Genomic DNA, 19,307 nt, shown 5'->3' with positions numbered 1-19,307 from the left:
CTCGCTTTGATGATACCCTGTTGCGCTCTTTACAACGCGTCCTGAAAATTTTAGCTTTTATCGATACATGAATATGATCCTTTCTTGTGATATAACGTGAGCATAGCTACATAGTCTCAAAGCTTTTGTGAACTCCGCCGATATCCCAACCACCATGCAAGTCCTATTACCCCTATCCTGCGCATCAATTCGTATTCAACACCATCAACATCCAAACTCCAACAGTACCCAAAGTTCAGCCCAAGGCCTTCACCAAATATCATGTTCCATCATAGTGTGTGATAGGAACTCAGTATCGCTGTTCGCGATCGAATTCGCCATGTCAATCATCTGCGCAGTTGTAAACCACGCATCCATTCCCAAATCATCCATACCAGGCAACATTGAAGCCATAGTCTCATTATCATCATTCAGGTCATTCAGCCCACCTTCACCTTCACCCTCGCCAATCGTCCCTCCAATGATCTGTCCATCAATCGGAATCGGTGTTGTATCGGATTGCTCACGCGGTAACCGACCCAACATATCGTCAAGCTGCTGCAACTCCGATCTCCTGAACATGGCGATGAGATTGCCCTTACTTATCATCTCGTTAAAGATGATATGCGTCTTATGTCGGAAAGTAGCGTCGTATTCTGAGAATCGGGGATCAAGGACGGGCGCGATGAGGAGGTTAAAGCTCGACACGAAGAGCGACTCAAGATCGAATGGTAGAAACGCTTCTGGAGAATAATTAGTATATGGCGGTGACGAGATCAATCTCTTGATTTACCAAGCAGACCTTGACTTTGCAAACAGCCAAGAATATTGATCATTTGGTAGGAAGAGTCGATACACATCTTGATCAGGTTCCAGACAGTTTGGGACGAGTTGAGGGCTTCAGTTATGGAGTCGGGGGTTTCAAAGCGGATTTTGAGGAAGCAAAGAAGTAGAGGCCTTGTTGCGAGCACGATGCACTGCAGATGTCAGCACAGGTCGTTGGCTTGCCAAAGAATGATGTTACCTGATGATATAGAGTATGGAGGTACCCTGCTACCCTTGAAACGCCATTTATCGCTTTATCTGCACCGAGAGGGAACTGCTGTTGTAGTTCATCTGCAAGACCGGCAATGTTCTCGAGAACCTTCTTGGTACTGAGCAAGAACTTCTTGTTCAGCCGTCCATTCGCTCCGTACACCCCTATTCTCCAGTTAGCCTTGTTCATTGAATTGAAGATAACTTCTTACCTCTGCCAACCGATGCAATGGTTCTGCAAAGTCGAATCTGCATATGAAGTGCTGCCACTCGTTGTGTCGACCCATCGAAGTGCGGAAGCTGGTGATGAATGTCGTCGTCATGAACGGATTGTGGCAGGCCCATGAGAGATGTCATTTCGCGGTCTAGGACGTACACAGTCCACCATATCCTGCGGCTGCGTTCAACAATGCGGTCTCCAAGTTGATCTACGGGCATGTCTGTGTGCATCCCTTGCCCGAGTGCAACTCTCATGGCTTGTCCAATCTACCGAAGGTTAGCTCAAGCCGGCGAAGCACAGTGAGGGACGTACAAATCCATGTGATGAGTGTCGGTAGTCCAGAGATTCAAAATACAGCGCGATGCAGCACAGAATCTCAGTCGATATGAGTGGTTCGTAAACAAGAATATGGATACTCGGCAAGAGGCGCAATGCAGTGACGAAATAGTCGGCTCCAGGGGGTCTCTTTGCTTGGTAGTTGTTGTTCTCGGCGAAAGCTTTGCCAAAAGCCAGGATGAGAAGAAGATGGATGTAAGGAAGATCTGCCGCTGCAATATGACTGCTCGGGTCCGCGTAGAATTCGTGCAGATAAGCCATGAACGTCTCTTCGTCAAATAGATGAAATAGTTGGCCGCAATGAAACTTGACTGTGTTGATTAGGAAGACTGCATGGTCGAGACTAGGCATAACCGGCGGGTCCAGTGCTGGGGTGATCCGAGAGCCGTCCCACCCAAGGTCGTATGCTAATCCATCGAAGAGCAGGTTGTCAACAGATATCGGGCTTTGGTGGATGTATTCGTGAGTAAGGCTGAGGACGCGTCGGGTGAAGGACCAGTTTGATGATGTTCCGAGATAGACTGAAATGTCAGCTGAAGCCCTCTTGAAGCGATGAGTGCTTACATTCTCGACCTTGCGCCGAAGCCATAAACTTGGATTGCCCAGATGACAACGGATTCACCAGTGCTGACGCGATGGGGTCCAGTCCCTTCCCACTACTATTGGTGCTACTGTGACTCCCAAGGAGCGAGTCCTCAGTGGGCAGCGAAGCAGAGACATTGCCGCCGGGTGATGGTAGATGTGGCGGAGGTTCAACTATCAAAATCAGCAATGACCCTCCATCAGACCATCAAACATACCTGAATCAGAAGGTCCTCCAACATTGATGTTTGTATCTAAAGATCCCGGCGTGATATACTCGGCCGTCCCGGTACTCGATTGACTCGTCGCAGCGCGTTGCTGTAAATCTAGAATGAACCTTGAAAAGCCATCAATACGTCATGTCGAAAAAGTAATTGCGGTGAGCTTACCCACGCGTGACGAGAACCTTTTGATCGCGTTGATCAAACTCGCATGATAATTTGCGCTTTTTGCACGCGTCGCAGGGATGTGAACCCGAGCATTTTATTTTTTGCTTGCGACATCGCGAGCACCTATTATCTCCATTAGTAATCTATTCTCCCAAATGTTGATGTTCGGTGAGTGAGGTGAAGTTGACGTTGCAAGGTGAGGGGAAACTCGTGGCGGATACGGGGGATTCGGGTCTCAGCGCCGTACTCACGCATTATCAGATCTCTTGGAAACACGACCCGATCCTGCTGTCGTACCAGACGTTTTCCTTGCATGCGTCGATCCAGGCGCCATCGCAGTAAATCGTATGATGAAGAACAAAGGCGCTGATGAATTGGAAACAAATTGTTTCGGTGGTTGGCGGAGAAGAGAAGGTTTCGTTAGCTTAAGCTCAAAGCGCTGCAGCGGTTTTTTGCCCCTGCTACAGTCTTGGGGTTAGAGCAGCCGCCACTGGGTCACGAGTATTATGCTATAAAGGGTAAAAAAAGACGAAATGCTATGGGAATAATCGGGAATGAAAATACTTCAGAGGAAGAAAGGAAGAAGATGGTGGTATGCGGGGTAGAAATCGCTATCTTTTCACTCTAATAAGTGAGGTGAGTTTGGGGGCTTTTACCAAGTGGAGGTGCACTGTTGATAACGATTTTGCATGGGACAGGTCCTGGGTGTCGCCGTTTTTGATAGCGGAGTAGGCTTTGACCCTGGTCGTTTTAGTTGGGCTAGAACATGGGGAAACGATAATCGAAGCACCGTGCGCTTGACCACGGCCTTCCCGGATGGGTTGGGCATGTCACACAATCGATGCAACAGGTCCACAGATGTGCATACATGGGGGACGTTGGGTATGCATTCATCCCAATACGTTGAAGTTTGACTCACGGAAACGTGATGGAAGTATTCGCCATTGTTCTCCCGCTGTTCGGCTGCAGGGTGATCGAACAGTCTGGGGAACAGTCCTGGAAGAACAGGGTCAACGGGCGTTTCCTCCGAAGGCATCACGTCACTTGCATGTCTCACCATAGTACAACATGTACCGTCTCATGTCAGTAACAGCTCTATTATTCTCAATGTACAGACTTTTCCCCTCTATCTAGTTCAGGCGTCCCTTAACACGATCCGTCCAAGTCTTAAGCAACTCCTCCTCCTTATCCCCCGCCTCCTTCATGATGCTCTTAACACTGGCCTTAACAGCCTCACCAACAGGCTCATACGGATGTCTCGGCGCTAACTTCTCCTCAGCCCCTTCAACACCCGCCAATCTTGCCGAAAACACGGCAACAGCATACTTGGTAGAAGCGACGCCTGCCTTGCAAGGTCGCTCAGCAAGAGCAGCAAGTTGTTGCAACTTCAGCGCTTCTTCGAACTTGCCTTCCTTATACAGAGCGTAAATCTTTGATGTCAGAGTTGGGAAGACATTGGCGAATGCGGCGACGCATCCTACACTGCCGGCTGCTAGACCGCCAATGAGAAAGTCGGATTGACCACCGTATGTAGAGAATTCTGAAGAGGGGATTTGAGTTGCGAGACGGGTGATCTTTCCAACGGAGCCACAGGTCAACTTCACGCCGACGACGTTTGACTTTCCGCTAGGATGAGACTTCTTGCTCTCCTCGTAGATCTGGACGATCGTCTCAGAATCAATATCAACGCCATTAGTCACACCAGGGAAGTTATAAATAACAACTGGCAATGGCGACTTCTTCGCAACCTCCGAAAAGAAGCGCTTAACAACATTCATACTCGTAGCCTTGCCAAAGTATGCAGGAGGCAGCACGAGGAGATAATTCGCGCCAGCCTTGTGAGCATCTTCAGCAAGCTCAAGAGTCTGCTTAGTAGAGTGAGCTCCGACACCGGCCATGAGGGGAAAGTCAGGGCCGATTGTCTTGCGGGCGAGGGCGATGAGCTCATAGCGTTCTTCCCGGGTGAGGAGGAAGGCTTCGGCGTTGGAGCCCATCACGATAAGACCGTTTAGGCCGGAGTCGGCGAGATGGGCGAAGTATTTTGCTTGGGAGGCATGGTCTACTGTGTCGTCTGAGTGGTTGAAGAAGGTGACTGCTGGACACCATACTCCGGGGCTTGAATTGTCAACATGGTGATGATACCAGGGTTGGAGATAAAGGCTTACCTGGGGACATGGGGCTGTTGGGAGGGTGCAGGGTTGAGGGAGCCCATGATGATGGTATTGAGTAGGTATGTAATTGATGAATTAATTGGGGTGAAAACGTAACTTGTTGTTGATGGTGTTTCAATTGATGCAGATATTTGACTCAATCGTTGTTCTTTAAAGCATGATGATAATCACCTCCTCATCTGAAGTGGGGTTGTATCGCGAATCTGTTCCGACGTGTCAAAGGCTTCTCCGAAGATGGAGGGTTTGAGTGGTTGTTGCTCTGCGTCTCGGCCCCGGGATCCCGTCCGCTGTGACCGGCAGGCTTCCCGGTGAATATTGTGGACCTGGAAGTCGGCTCTGGCCAGTCATGTGCTGCGAGAGCTCGGGCGTGTCGGCCGAGTCACTTCGGGGCTGCCTCCTGACTGAAGTTTCTTCTGGGGAATACGGGGAGAGGGCATTGAAGTTGATGACTCAATATTCTTTCGGCATTCTAGAAGGCTTGGAAAAGCAACCAAAGTCGAGGTATCTATAGTTGCTCCTCGGCCAATATTGACCTTCGGTTGTCCAAGGCCGACAGCAGATCCAAGCTGAGCTGCTTACCCTGGAATCGAGTCTCGGCAAGGACTTGGAGGCAGAAATGTGTACGAGTTATCATGCTACAGTTTCTATGAACTCTGACCTGACTCAAGGCATGCGTTATCTCATTCTACTAGGATCTGGCATCTGCGGGATTATAACATGTTATGACGAAGGATGAAGCCGGATGAAGAAGCCAATATGCTGAGAAATATTCCTAAGAGCTCTGATGCATTAAACGAACAAGGGATCTAACAAAAAGCGAAGAGATATTTGGTGAAAAAAAGTTTGAATGACGATATAGTATTATTATCTAAGTGAGCTAGCAAGTGTTTTAGAAAACAAGAAACTCTAGATGCAGAACAATTGCCGAGTCATTAGAGCTTGGTCTGACCAACAGGCTGTACATCAACGAGCTCAGTCGAGTTACCAAGTCTCCAGCTCACAGCACCGCCCCAATCACTCTTTCCTTCATCTGTCTTGGGGTTTTTCCACCTCCATCTTGCCTCAGGCTGTTCTCCATTCTCTGACTGCAGCAGATCCTTCACAAACCCGCCAAAGATGGGGAAGAACTTAAACCCGTGTCCACTATCTCCAGACAAGAATAGCACCGACGAAGACGTGTTGGGTACGTAATCGATGATAAAGTCCGAGTCGGCTGTATCAGCGAACCAGCAAAGCGTCTTCTTCACGAATGGCCTGTCCGCGAATTGAGGAAGCGTCTGTCGAACAAGCTCACGAAGCTGCTTTTCATCACCATCAGGCAGAAATGCGCTCTGCTTCAAGTCTGTAGGTGCATGCGAAATTCCAGTCTTGGGATCAGTGTTGATGAAGCCACCGCCCATGGGACATAGCTTCAGAAGGTTCGTCTTGGGATCAGGCTCAAAGAAGAAACCGAGATCGCGCGCGTATGTCACTGGGATACCACGAAGAGCAGATGTCTCGTCGTCGGTGAGATGAAGATGAGCGACGGACCATGATTTTGCGACGAGTTGCTTGCCGATCTCGGGGACGAGCTTGGCACCAGCTGCGCCGACGGAGACGATGACCAGATTAGAAGGGTAGAATAGTCCGCCAGTGGTCTTCACACCCTTTGCCGTTCGGCCAGAAGAAGTCTTCTCGTAGACGATCTCAGATATAGCGCCTGCTGTACCAAGGATATACTTCACGCCTTGGGCCTGCGTCGCCAGAAAAATGGACCTCAACGCGTTACCAGAATGCGCGTACCCATCGAACTTATTGAAGTATCCATTCCAACCAGGAAACGCGCTGTCCTTGTACTGCCAAACAGCATCTGATATATCCTTCTGGCTATCAAGTGGCGAAAGATGAGATCTCATGCGAGGGTCTCGCTCAGCTGAAGCGCGGAATCGATTGAGCGTATCAAGCGCTTCTTTGGGTGCTTTGCCAGAAACACAATGCAGAAAGCCCACTTGATGAAAATGCGGAGCGAACAGGGGAGTCTGCCAGGCTTCAATTGCTTTCTAATTGGCCAATGGGTCAGGCCTTGTCCAGTAAATTTGGATGTTGGGGTAATTGGGGGACTTACCACTGTGAGGTCTTGGTACAGAGGGTCTTCGTATTCTGCGCGCACAATTTTGTTCAGATCATTTGCAGCAGACCATCGAGAAGGAATCTCTTCATCTTTGTCGAGAACGGTAATGTCCTTGTAGCCAGCTCTGAGCAGGTGCACGACTGTTGAGAGACCAAAGGCGCCGCCTCCCACGATAAGGATTGGTTCAGATTTGGAGACGCTCATGGTTGCACACTTGAAGGAGAGTTGAAGCTATTGCTGATGAGACCGAAGCAATTGAGGCGTCATTCTATAAGTATTCTACCATTCCGAGGCTCCAAACCCGCCCTCGTTCGATATCCGGCCATCACCGTCTCGTGATGCGCCTACGTTTAACGTCTTTCACCATCCGAAGCATCTACAATAGCCAGAAATGCAAAAATAGACTGGTGACGCTGCCAATACGACACCGGGAGACCTCCCGATGGTGATACCACAATGATTGGCACTGAGAAAACTCAACGCTATTTTAGCGCTATCGTCTCCCCATCCGTGCTGAAGTGGAGTCTGGCTGGACGGTTAGCGTAGCCGCAAGTGTAACAAGACGATCCTCGATTGCGGTTTTGGCGTTCTGGGGTCTGGTGGCGACGTGCATTATCTGGACTCAGCTGATATGAAGGTTCGGGAGTTCAATGCAGCCGTTATCGGAGAGTGTTTATCGCGGGGGTCTTTTGGAAGCCGTTTACCGGCATGGGTGCATGCATTGCTGTTTTACTGAGGTGAAGCTAGGATAAGCCGACAAGGTTCTACATGGCAGACGCTGACACCAGCAGTCACCTCAATTTTCTACAGACTTGACAGTGAAGTGAGATGAGAGGATAAGAGAAACGACAGAATGGGAGATATATTATCAGTAATAGTGGAAATATCTTTCTTGGTTCTGTATCAATACTGCGAACTGCTCTCAGCCCTCGGCTTCCAAACCCGCGACCTTTTGTTGTGAAGAACCCTTCCAGAACACACCGGGAAACATCACAGCAAGCTTCTAGAATGTCTCTCCGGCACAAATGTGCAGGGTAGACAGACTCTTTACCTGCCAAGCCATTAAAGAAACCTTGAGCTGAATATAGCCTGGATGCATGTGCCAATCAAGGCCTCCATGCCGTTCTGTAGCCTGAGACCAAGACGGCATGTATCGAGCAACCAATTGGATGACTGTATATCCTCCGGTAAAGATCGTTGTGGCTTGTAAAAGCTTAGTTGTTAGCGTTTCTGCGGTTTCTGACATATGTATATGTTGGTCTGGTTATCGGCAGAGCATCGATGAGGAGATCAAAGGAGCCCGCACGCATGGCCAACTTCACGGTTTAACGTGATTCATTTAGGCACTACGAGAGACAAATAATAAGGCCTTTGTAAAGATTGGCCTTGCTGAATGGATATCAGCCAGATGGATAGTAAAAGGGTTGGTAGGGCCTCGGGACAGCTGTCAAGACGCGTGCAAACAGATGCGTATACAATCCAATTACATTAGAATGAATGCACGAGCATTGTAGGACTGTAGCAAGGTCTTGCAAAGTCTCCAGTCATCAGTCTCGTCCCATTTGTCATCACTTGTCGTCAAGTATCAGGTCACGATGTTGGAGGCCAAAGGAATTGTTCATTAAAAGTTCATTAAATTCAGTTCTTAGCTTTTGGTACAAATCTAGATAGGCTATGCTAAGTCTATTGTGTGTTGGAAGGATACAAGAACTCCTCAAGCTCAAAGAACTCCTCCTTGACGAGACGAGGAGACACAAATCGTCGAAGCATGTCAGGGCTACCAGCTCGGTCGTTAGTACCAGAGCTTCGAGCACCACCGAATGACTGTTGGCCGATAAGAGCAGCAGTTGTCTTACAGTCTGTAATTTGTTAGAATTGCGTGAAAAATAATTATGGGGAGGGGCGGACTTACTGAGGTAGAAGTTACCGGCAGAGTAGCGAAGAGCATCCTCAGCTTCACGGAGCGCAGCACGGTCTTGAGCAAAGACGGCGCCAGTCAAGGCAAGGCCACCACCGTTCTCATCAATGTTCTTGAGCATGGGAGTGAAGTCAGAGTCCTTGTAGACGTAGACAGCAAGAACAGGACCGAAAATCTCCTCGTTGAAGAGACGATGATCAGGCGAGTCAACCTGATAAACAGTAGGCTTGACAAAGTATCCAACCGAACCATCATACTTTCCACCAGCGATGAGCTTGACCTGAGGATCCTTGTTGCTCTCATCAATGATGTTCTTGATCTTCTCGAAAGATCGACCGTGGATGACAGGGCCCATAAAAGCCTCGAAATCCTTGTCGGGGCTGCCTTGGGTAATGTCCTTCATCTTCTGCTGGATAAGAGAGAAGAACTCCTTGGCCTTGGACTCGGGGATGTAGGCGCGAGAAGTAGCAGAGCACTTTTGACCTTGGTACTCAAAGGCACCTCGGATAGTGTGGTTGACGACGTTGTTGATGTCGGCGGAGGGATGAACAAGATGGAAGTTCTTTCCGGAGGTCTCGCCAACAACGCGAGGGAAATCGCGATATCGCTTCTCAGCAATACCCTGACCAATCTTTCCGTAAATCGAGCGGAAAACCTCTGAAGAACCGACAAAGTTGAGACCAGCGAATTCACGGTGCGCAAGGACAGTCTCAGTGATCTCGGCAGCGTCGCCAGGGACAAACTGAATAACATCCTTAGGAAGACCAGCCTCCTGGAGGATCTTGTAGATGATGGTGCTGGGGTGAATGTTGTACTGCGAAGGCTTCCAGAGGACAACGTTGCCGAGGATAGCGGGAGCGATCAAGTTTCCACCGATGGCAGAGAAGTTGAACGGCGAAACAGCGTAGATGAAACCCTCAAGAGGTCTGTAGTCGATGCGTGTCCAAATACCATCTGTTCCACGCTCAGGCTGCTTGCTCATGATCTCAGCAGCGTAATGGCCAGCCAGACGGAAGAAATCAGCCAACTCAGCCGCAGCATCAATCTCACCCTGCCAAACATTCTTTCCCTGCCCCAACATCGTCGAAGCGATAAGCTCATATCGATACTTTGTAGTAGCAAGTTCCGCGGCGCGCTGGAAAATCGCAGCACGGTCGACGAACGGCGTGTTTTCCCAGTCCTTCTTCGCCTTGAGGGCGGACTCGATAGCAGCGCTGACTTGCTCCTTTGAAGCGAGGGGGTAGTTTGTGAATGTTGTGGCGTGTTCTGCGGGGAGGACTTGGTCTTCGTTGGCGTGGATCTTTTGGGATACGCCGTTGAAGATGATTTCGCTCTTTAGGGGGAGTTGAGAGCGGAGTTTCTTGAGGGCTGCTTCTACCTTTGCGCGCTCAGGCGAGTTTTTTGTGTATGTGGGCTAAACAGTCAATATCCGAGAAATAATTGTTTTGAAGAGTAGGTCACTTACGTTGGGCTCATTGCGAGCAGCGGGTAGTCTGAAAGGCACAATCGTAGCATTGCCTCGCTTCTGCAGTGAAATAGCAGGCGTAGAAGCACGAACTCGACAGAGAGGAGTCAAACGACCCTTTGATGTCAAAGCACGAACCGAAGAAGCCATTTTTGTAGTATGAGGAATGCGATCTCGTACTTTACAGCTCAAGTATGATATGATGAATAGAGAAAAACATAAACAGAAGCGCTTCTGACGGGCGTTTTTATGTTGACATCACAACCTTATCCCACTGAAGTCGGGGCTGCAACCGAAACTTTTTTAGTGGAGTGGAGGGTTGATTCAGTTACCCCTCACAGCGCTAAAAAGTTAAGCCACTTTCTGGCACCGGACGGGGGGCCGACAGTGTCACAAGACGCTGAAGGCGCTGCACGGGAGGGACACCGATGGGGGGTTTTGGTGGAGTTTGGCGAGTTTAGAAGGGTCGGTTGAGGATCCCGTGGTGTCGGTATGGCCGTGCGATGGTGTTGGTGTAGCTGTGTTGTTGCACAGACTGGGAAGGATGGCTGGGCTTGAGGGACTGCTCCCGGCATTCGGTGTAGTCGCTCTTCTTTCTGGAACACTGGGCTGCTATCATTTTTGCAACGTGCTGTATCTTATCAAACATCGCGACATCAACGCTTTGAGAGCCTCATCTGATCGAACATTACCTACAAACCATTTGTTACAGACATCCGCTCGTCGAACCTAACACCATACCTCATGGAAAAACACCAAGATGTCGCTGAAACAACATTCAGTCGCAGCCATCTATGGAAGCCCATCGTTGGGGACATAGCAGCAGCAGCTATCTCCGCAACTCTAATAACACCAATAATCACAGTGATTGACCAGTATGTCTCATAACCTCTCGTCACAAAACTCAACCAACAAGCTTTAGATCTATGGTAGAGAAGGTCTCTTTCAACAGACCTCTCGCACAGGGCATGAAAGTCCACAGCTTGAACGCTATCAAACATCCAGGCCGCTTCATCTTTAGCCGTGCATTTGGCTACGTCTGGACTCTATACGGAGCGACGTATGCTGTGTCAAATGCATCAGATACGCTCGCTCATGAGTTCCACAAAGCGGCTGTTGGGACGATTACCTTTGTCAATACGATGATAGTAAATGTTCCTCTGGGCGTGCTGAAAGATGTGCGCTTTGCTCAGATGTTTAGTGCTTCGACAACGCCGACTAATAAAGTCGCGCCTGTTGTCAAGCCTGGCGTTCCTAGAGCCGCTACAGCTACGTTCCTTATGAGAGATGCCATCACGATCTTTGGGTCGTTCACCATGGCGCCTTGGCTATCATCTCTCATCCCTGATAGCTTGTCATCAAGCCCGCATTCCAAGGCGATCATATCGCAATTGACAGTGCCCATTTTCTCACAATTCTTTGCTACCCCAGTCCATCTCCTTGGGCTGGACTTGTATGCCCGACCGCGGGGAATACCATGGGTTGAGCGTTCGGCACAGATCCGAAGGGACCTGTTCTCAGCCACAATACTGCGATCTCTGAGAATCATCCCGGCTTTTGGAGTAGGGTGTGTGGCAAACATGGAGGCAAGGTCAAGGTTTCATAAGCTGTTATAGGGAATGCTCTAGAAGGACTATTGGTACAGCATGTACAAGGGAAAGCAAGGTTCATACATACGGGAAGGCTAGTATAGTAGATCGGATATAATTTACATTTTGGAGACAGTCTAGCAGGGCAAAAAGGAGGTGGTGTCCGGTAATCGGGTACAAAATACCCTCTATAATATTCTGTTCCTGGCTAAGTCTATGAAGTAGGGCGTGTATCATTAACATGGGTAGTAGTCTCCATCAACCTTGCCAGAGTAACGGCCTCCCGTAGTGCACGTCCAAGATGGCCCCTTACTCCCGCTTCTTCTAGAACCATGATTCCTCCAATAGTGCAGCCCTCAGGTGAAGTCCCCTGGTCTCTCAAATCCCCGGGCTGCAGTCCACTCTGCAGCATTGCAGCTGAACCCTTCATAGATTGGTAGATCATAGTCTGTGCAGTAGCCCTGGGTACACCAACGGCCACGGACGCGTCGATGAAGGCGTCGCAGATAATAGCCCACATTGCTGGCGTAGATCCTCCAACGGCTGTCGTGGCGTTCATAAGACGAGGAGCGACTTCGGTGGTTCTGCCGATGGTGTTGAAGAGGTTCTTGGTGAGATCCATAAGCTCTGTTGGGACTTGAGGCTCGGTAGGTGATTTCTCAATGGCGATGAGTCCCTCTGAGACCATACATGCAATATTGGGCAGAGTACGAATAACCCAAGCCCTGCCAGAGGCATTCTCCTTGGTAGTCTCGCTTCCGTAGAGGGTAGATTCGAGCTTTTCCTTCGTCCAGCCAGCAGCTACACTGATGAGAAGCTTGCCTGAAAGAGCATCTCGAATGCCGTCTTGGGCGAGAACATCGGCGATATCAGCTGGATCAACACCCAAGACGATTACGTCGCCATTTTGTACAGCTTTGACATTGTCGCCACGAGAAACAGTCAAAATGCTACTGTACTCTGAAAACTGGTCATTCAGCTTTGACTCTGAACCTTCTGATCGCACACAAGCGATGATCTTTGTGAAAGGCAGATCTGTCTTGCCGTCCTTGATGGCAGGAAGCAGATTCTTCACAATGGGCTTTGTGATGTTTCCTGCAGTCGTCAGTCGAAGCACTGCAAACTCATTGGGCGCTCGTCTTACCTGTTCCCAGAATGGTGAGTGTGGCATTGCTAAGACCAGCCATGGTTGCGATATCTGTCTTGACAGGGGACACGATTTATTGCAGCAAAATATAATGTCTTATTCGCCAAACGATCAGACAAATTGCAGCATACCAAAGAGATACATACACATAAGAAATGTGAGCAGCCAGCCGATCTTGTGACCTCACACGAAGAAATAGACCAAACCACGACTGGAAAGAAGTTGACAAGTCGTGCAGATGCAGGTAGGTTATCTCTTTGTTTTGATGAGGGGTAGTAGCAACGGAAGCGCTGCCGATGAAAGATTATACTGAACCGTGGGGTAGAGCTAAGCTCCGCATTTATAGATAGCCCAGCGGGTTGCAGGGCTACGGGACCCTCACCGGCGCCACAGGATGTGCGATGGAACACGTTTCAGTGCTCGTGACGCCTTGTGAAAGATGGAGGAATTGAGTTTCTGGATGTGAGACCCCACTTTGTGAGTACCGACAGCATATGCAAGGGTTGGGAATGTGTCATTGACAAGAGATCTGCATGGATAAGAAGAGGTGTAGTGCGTGAGGTGCACTGGCATCCATGTTATCTCCCAGCTGAGACATTCTAGCGCTATCAGAGCGGTGAATGATAGCGCATCCCTTGCAAGTGAACATTGAGACTGAACGAATACACGATGGCACAGATCATATTCTAGAATTAATTCCATTCTTAACTAATAATTCTTTGCAGTTATAAACACTTTTCTCATCGCCAAAAAGCCAACCGTCTCCAAAGCTCACTCTTCAACGCCGAATACTCATCCAGCGTTCTAGCAGCAGCATCCCTATTCTCAATAGCCCTTCTCGTGAGATAAGCCATGCACTCTGGAAGCGTACCCCACGTAGTACACTTATAAACCTCGGGAGCCACCCCCGCATCATCCTTTAGCTTCAGCAGCCCGAAGCTAACCTCGTCCGACATACCATGCAGCTGCGCAAACTTGACCGGCACAGTCGGAAGACCCGCCTTTGTGCGCTCCTGGTGGGTTTCGTGAGCTTTGACCAGCGACTCTTTGTTGTGGCTTGCTAGGAGGAGCTGGGCGGAGGGGAAGGGCTTGGTGGTGCCGAAGGAGCGGAATTCTTGACGCAGAACGCCCTGGGCGATTTGGTTGTAGGCGTCGTCGGTGTCTTGCTTTGTGTCGTGGATTAGGGAGCGGGGATCAGAGGCCATGTATGCGCCGCGAACGACCTTGATGCCCAGTGTGAAGTTCTTGTCCAGAGCAGCTTGGAGATGCTTGGCCAGAGTGTCGTAGGTGCTCTTGAGATAAGCCTGGTATGTGTTGTAGAGAACGACTTTGCCGTCCGTGTTGAACTTTTGTTGCAGTTCCATGCCAAGACGGAAAATGCCCCATTGGTAGTGTTGTGATTCGGCGTCGATGAGGATGTATGCGCCGCGGTCTTTGCACTTTTGGGAGATCTCGTGGCAGGCGTCGACGAATTGCTTGGGGAGTTCGGTGCCATTGGCGAAGGCGTCGCAGACTCCAGGTCCAGCGCCGGTCATCCTGAAATGCTGTTAGTATGCGATACTGTGAAGGATTGAGGTGAAGCGACTTACTTAACGGCCAATTGATCACCCTCACGAAGCAGATCAACAGTCTTTACAGTTCCCTCCCTCCAAGCCTCAATATTGTCACACCACTGGCACTCATTCGAGCTCGAAGCCTCAATACCAAAGCCCTGGCCTTTACCAGTCTTGGCATCAAAAACAGTCTCTTTTGCAAACGTAAGAATCGTTCCTTTGAATCCCATATCCTGCAACGATTTCATGGTACATTGCGTCTCAGCGCCTGTCTCGCCAGCGCAGAATTGTTTGTAAAACGTATGCTTCAGCAAGCCCCGCAGCAGTGGGTTGCGATCAACATTGAAGAGATATGGGTTCGTAGGGTTGGAGAGTTTTTGAAGAAGATGTAGCGATGGGATGAGAAGCCATGGTCTTGAGGATATGGAATTGACCAAGAGAGAGCGGTAGAGAACTAAGGAAGGGAGTTCTGAGAGTGGTGTCTCTGCGCCTTTGACGACGGGTGTGTTTGTGCGTGTTGCCTCAAGCGCTGCTGCGGCGTTGGTGGAGGAGTAGCGAACGAGCGCGATGAGGCTATCTCGCCGCACTCGCGAAGTAGGGCGGAGTGTGAGGGTGAGGCCTTGAGCGGCGCGTGAGCGAGTAGTAGTTGAGAGTGTTGTCATGTCAGGCACTGAAAATCTCTTCACAATTCTTACTGTGTTGGTGTAGAGGGAAGAGAAATGGCAGTGGCAGTGATAAGATGTGCTTTTTTGAAGTGAAACACCATAAACTTATCATCTATTTGACTTGGAACCCCCATCTCACGCGGCTCTAACAACATTTTGGTCACACCCTATCGGCACCCCAACCGATACGCGTTCCCTTTGAACAAACACCGCGGGGAAGCGGGGTAATTCGTCACATGGACATCTTATCAGACCGTCATCGGTGTCTTTTTTTAATTTCATTATCTTTAGCGAGATGCGTTGGAGGTCTAGACTTGGAAGCGGGAGAGTTTCCCGATGGTTTTCGCTAACCCCACTTTAGTCAGTATCACAGAGATATGCACTCTTGCTAGCTACGGGAATGTCACCGTTGGTCTTGGGATCTTATCACATCTGGAGAAGTTAGTCCGGATGCGGTAGTTGGGGGGTCAGGGCGTGATACGCCATGCATCGGCTTGTCCTGGCGAAGGGCAGGGGTTGGGACCTTGGGTCTCGGGTTTGTATTACGCTAGAAGCCGTCTTGCATATTCTAGTTTATATCGGAGGTCTGACCGGCGTGGGATGGAATTGGATACGAGTGTTTGTTTGGTGAAGGAGACATTGGGGTCGGTGGGGAGCGGTTATGGACGGATCTAGTTCTGCGCCAGTGACCTTGGAACGTGCGTTGAGTTCAGGGGTCGTGTTGCTGTCCTGGAGTCTTATGCGATCTGCATGTTCTCGAAGTATCTGAGGGGATGTGTGAGAAGCCCGATGCGGAGTCTCCAAATCTGTTATCTGCTCGTTGATCGTGGATGACGGACCGGGAGCACCGATGGAGAACCCTGCGTTCGAGCCGGTCGAATTGGAACCGGCACAGCTGAAGGAAAGTTTTTGCATTATTATGGACTGCCCCGTAGCTCTCTGAACATTACTGAAGTCAATCTTATGTGCACTGTTACTGTTCGGGAAGGTTGTGCGGGAGACAGGCAAGTCTGAGTAAGATGTTTCAAGGATTTTACTAGTATGGAGTCCTTTCACTCGAGTAACGCCTGCCAATTGCGGCTTGATATACACCGTCTTCACTGTACATTCCGGACCACCTCATCTAATGATTTTGCCACATACTCAACGTTGTGATCATTCAGGCCTGCAAGACTTATCCTAGATGTGTTCGCCATGTAGATGTGATATTGCTCTGAAACCACGTCAGTACGCATCTCAAAAGATAAAGAGATTACTTACCTTCCAAACGTTCAATCTGAGGTTTGCTAATACCAGTGTAACCGAACATGCCAGTTTGGTTAACAATATGCGACCAGTCCCCCGGGGTCCCCAGCCGCACAAGCTCGTCATATAGCTTCTTCCTCATCGACCTGATTCTCGAGGACATGGTGACAAGATCTTTGTGCCACTGCTTCAAGAGCTCAGAGTTTCCAAGAACAGTAGCTGCGATTCTAGCTCCATAGACCGGAGGATTTGAGACAGTCTGTCGTTGAGCATTCTGGAGCAGTGAGAACACCGTTCTTTTGGCATCCTCAGCCTTTGTCACGATTGCTGTAAGTCCTACTCTCTCTCCGTAGAGACCCATGTTCTTGGCGAAGGACATGCATATCGCAGCTTCGAGGCCGAGATCTTCGATGATGTACTTAATCGCCCATGCATCTTCATCGTAGTTACCCGAGTTGAAGCCAAGATAGGCCGAATCGATGATTGGAAAGATTCCATTCTCTTTAATCACAGCTGCAATTTGTTTCCATTGATCATGAGTTGGATCGCAGCCAGTTGGGTTATGAGCGCATGCGTGGAGAACAACAGCAGAACGCTTATCGGCTTTCTTCAGGGCGCCGATATAACCTTCAAAGTCAAAGCTTCGATCTTTGTAGTAGGGTGCTTTTACTACGTTGAACCCGATCTCTTTAAATAGAAGATCGTGGTTCGACCAGGTTGGGTCTGTGATGATGATGTTCTCAATACCTGAGTTGGCCTTGCGAAGAACAAGACCGGCTAGGAGGAGAGATCCAGTTCCGGAAATGGATTGACAACTCGCAATCTGAAACGTATCAGCAACCAGACGGACACGAAGGCGCAATTTAACCCACTCTTTTCTCTTTGAGCGCGGAAGTATCGTGGAACAACAACTTGGTAGCCTCATCTCTGAAGCTCTGCAAACCCTCAATCGGCAAGTATTCATGACCAGCATTACCAATCAGCTTCTCAGCCTCCCTCACAGATGGGAGAACCCAAGGCTTAGCGTTCTCATCGCGATATGTGCCTTGCCCAAGGTTCACCTTCTGAGGGTTCTGGTCTGCGTTGAAGCGCTTGGTGACTTCAAAGATGGGGTCGGGCGGGATGTATTCCGCTGCGCCAAAGGCAGAGTGCTGTTGAACGGACATTGTGATACACGAATGTGGGGATAGTGTTGTCAGATGAATATGGTAAGCTTGAGCTAGTATGTCGGCAGGTTGGAGCGATTCTGTTCCTTTTTGTTATAAGCTCTTGGTGGAAATGTCGGCGCTTTAGCCCGGCGGGGAGCTGGCTGACTCGGTAGAGGCGGCCCGACATGTTACGGGCAGGGATCCGATCCGTTGATACAGCACAAAACACATCGGCGGTCATCCGGTTTCTGACCTGCTTATCTCATGGCTATGTCATAACGTGTATGATAAGCGAGTGAGCCAGACAAGCAAGTGAGCCAAAAATCCCTCACCTTACAATATTATAATTCAATCAGCTATATCTCAACCAACAAATATGCCACAGTCCTCAAATGAAGCTAGAATCCTTCTTGCCCTTCAGGCCCTTCAAGATAACCCTAAACTTACAGTCCGACGGGCGGCAAATATCTACGATATCAACCGTAGTACCTTAGGTCGCCGCCAGCATGGCATTCTTTCAAAGCGTGATACTCCCACAAAGTCACGGAAACTATCTGATCAGGAAGAGCAGATAATAGTCCAATTCATTTTAGACCTAGATTCGCGAGGATTTCCCTCGCGACTATCGTATGTGGAAGATATCGCGAATTCTCTATGTGCCAACCGCGATATACCACCTGTTGGCAAGCGCTAGGCTTATAACTTCATTAAGCGACAACCAGAGCTAAAGACACGTCAATTTCGGAGATATGACTATCAGAGAGCTAAATGCGAAGATCCGACTATTATTCGTGGCTGGTTTCGGCTCGTAGAGAATACAATCGCAAAATATGGTATCCGATCAGATGATATCTGGAACTTTGATGAGACCGGCTTTATGATGGGCGTAATTGAGCCCGGAACAGTCGTTACAAGCTCCTATAGGCAAGGAAGACCAAAGCAAGTACAGCCTGGAAACCGCGAATGGATTACTGTGATCGAGGGGATTAATGCGGAAGGCCAATCGATCCCGCCGTTTATCATTGGTGCAGGTAAGGATCACCTCGCCAATTGGTACCAAGAATGCGACCTTCCCGGCGATTGGGTTATTGCATTGAGTGAGAAAGGATGGACTGATAATAAGCTGGGCCTTGAGTGGCTAAAGCATTTTGATCAGGCTACAGCTAAGCGAATGAACAGTCGCTATCGCCTCTTGATCCTTGATGGTCATGAAAGTCACCACTCCGTCGAATTCGAGGAATATTGCAAGGAGAACAAGATTATCACACTCTGTATGCCTGCTTATGCCTCTCATCTACTTCAGCCTCTTGACGTAGGGTGCTTTGGGCCACTGAAAAAGGCATACGGTCGAGAAATAGAGCATCTGATCAGATGCTTTATAACCCATATTACCAAGACCGAGTTCTTTCCTGCCTTTCATGTCGCCCACCAAGCTGCTATTACAGAAAGCAATATTAAGGGAGGTTTTAGAGGAGCTAGACTTGCTCCCTTTGACCCAGAAAATGTCATCTCGAAGCTTGATGTGCAGCTACGGACTCCAACGCCTCCCGTAGAGGTCACAATACCATCGACCCCTTGGACTGCAAGGACCCCAAAGACAGTACTAGAGGCCCAATCGCACTCCAAGTATCTGCAAGGAAGGATCAGAAATCATAAGAGCAGCTCCCCTGAGTCAATAATTAAAGCCGTAAAGCATTTTGAGAAGGCAACGACTGTTCTTATGGATAAGATGGTCTTACTACATAATAGGAATCA

General features: G+C 49.3%; 7 protein-coding genes across 7 annotated transcripts; 1 reads left to right on the top strand and 6 right to left on the bottom strand.

Moving 5' to 3' along the window:
* Positions 1 to 2,875, bottom strand: FOBCDRAFT_172090 (uncharacterized protein; the record flags this gene model as incomplete). Its single annotated transcript, XM_031193865.3, has 9 exons — positions 1 to 722; positions 773 to 956; positions 1,004 to 1,179; positions 1,227 to 1,500; positions 1,547 to 2,091; positions 2,135 to 2,326; positions 2,371 to 2,489; positions 2,542 to 2,664; positions 2,793 to 2,875. 9 exons carry the CDS (start codon positions 2,873 to 2,875, stop codon positions 250 to 252), a joined length of 2,169 nt encoding a protein of 722 aa, XP_031030486.2. The 3' UTR covers positions 1 to 249.
* A 756-nt stretch (positions 2,876 to 3,631) lies between these two features.
* FOBCDRAFT_234551 (uncharacterized protein) lies at positions 3,632 to 4,922 on the bottom strand. The gene is made up of 2 exons (XM_031193864.3): positions 4,707 to 4,922; positions 3,632 to 4,656 (listed from the first exon to the last, which is right to left on the bottom strand). The coding sequence occupies exons 1-2, from the start codon at positions 4,751 to 4,753 to the stop codon at positions 3,672 to 3,674; spliced, it is 1,032 nt and encodes a 343-aa protein (XP_031030485.2). The 5' UTR covers positions 4,754 to 4,922; the 3' UTR covers positions 3,632 to 3,671.
* A 632-nt stretch (positions 4,923 to 5,554) lies between these two features.
* On the bottom strand, positions 5,555 to 7,026 carry FOBCDRAFT_172083 (FAD dependent oxidoreductase; the record flags this gene model as incomplete). Its single annotated transcript, XM_031193863.3, has 2 exons — positions 5,555 to 6,751; positions 6,817 to 7,026. The coding sequence occupies 2 exons, from the start codon at positions 7,024 to 7,026 to the stop codon at positions 5,645 to 5,647; spliced, it is 1,317 nt and encodes a 438-aa protein (XP_031030484.2). The 3' UTR covers positions 5,555 to 5,644.
* Positions 7,027 to 8,463: 1,437 nt separating this feature from the next.
* Positions 8,464 to 10,355, bottom strand: FOBCDRAFT_172080 (Aldehyde/histidinol dehydrogenase; the record flags this gene model as incomplete). Its single annotated transcript, XM_031193862.3, has 3 exons — positions 8,464 to 8,681; positions 8,735 to 10,154; positions 10,206 to 10,355. The coding sequence occupies 3 exons, from the start codon at positions 10,353 to 10,355 to the stop codon at positions 8,506 to 8,508; spliced, it is 1,746 nt and encodes a 581-aa protein (XP_031030483.2). The 3' UTR covers positions 8,464 to 8,505.
* A 594-nt stretch (positions 10,356 to 10,949) lies between these two features.
* FOBCDRAFT_282485 (uncharacterized protein) lies at positions 10,950 to 11,821 on the top strand (the record flags this gene model as incomplete). Its single annotated transcript, XM_031193861.2, has 2 exons — positions 10,950 to 11,080; positions 11,128 to 11,821. The coding sequence occupies 2 exons, from the start codon at positions 10,950 to 10,952 to the stop codon at positions 11,819 to 11,821; spliced, it is 825 nt and encodes a 274-aa protein (XP_031030482.1).
* A 176-nt stretch (positions 11,822 to 11,997) lies between these two features.
* Positions 11,998 to 13,039, bottom strand: FOBCDRAFT_193589 (pyrroline-5-carboxylate reductase dimerization-domain-containing protein). Its single transcript, XM_031193859.3, has 2 exons — positions 12,939 to 13,039; positions 11,998 to 12,889 (listed from the first exon to the last, which is right to left on the bottom strand). Exons 1-2 carry the CDS (start codon positions 12,979 to 12,981, stop codon positions 12,009 to 12,011), a joined length of 924 nt encoding a protein of 307 aa, XP_031030480.2. The 5' UTR covers positions 12,982 to 13,039; the 3' UTR covers positions 11,998 to 12,008.
* A 642-nt stretch (positions 13,040 to 13,681) lies between these two features.
* On the bottom strand, positions 13,682 to 17,690 carry FOBCDRAFT_254651 (pyridoxal phosphate-dependent transferase; the record flags this gene model as incomplete). Its single annotated transcript, XM_031193857.3, has 7 exons — positions 17,277 to 17,690; positions 16,420 to 17,227; positions 16,278 to 16,372; positions 15,641 to 15,706; positions 15,543 to 15,573; positions 14,531 to 15,164; positions 13,682 to 14,477 (listed from the first exon to the last, which is right to left on the bottom strand). The coding sequence occupies exons 1-7, from the start codon at positions 17,568 to 17,570 to the stop codon at positions 13,682 to 13,684; spliced, it is 2,724 nt and encodes a 907-aa protein (XP_031030478.3). The 5' UTR covers positions 17,571 to 17,690.
* Positions 17,691 to 19,307: the final 1,617 nt, after the last annotated feature.

The sequence above is a fragment of the Fusarium oxysporum genome, chromosome XII (assembly GCF_013085055.1).
Source record: "Fusarium oxysporum Fo47 chromosome XII, complete sequence".
In the NCBI taxonomy this organism is placed as follows: Eukaryota; Fungi; Ascomycota; class Sordariomycetes; order Hypocreales; family Nectriaceae; genus Fusarium; species Fusarium oxysporum.
Note: the sequence above shows the minus strand (reverse complement) of the source record. Positions and strands in the feature narration are given on the sequence as shown.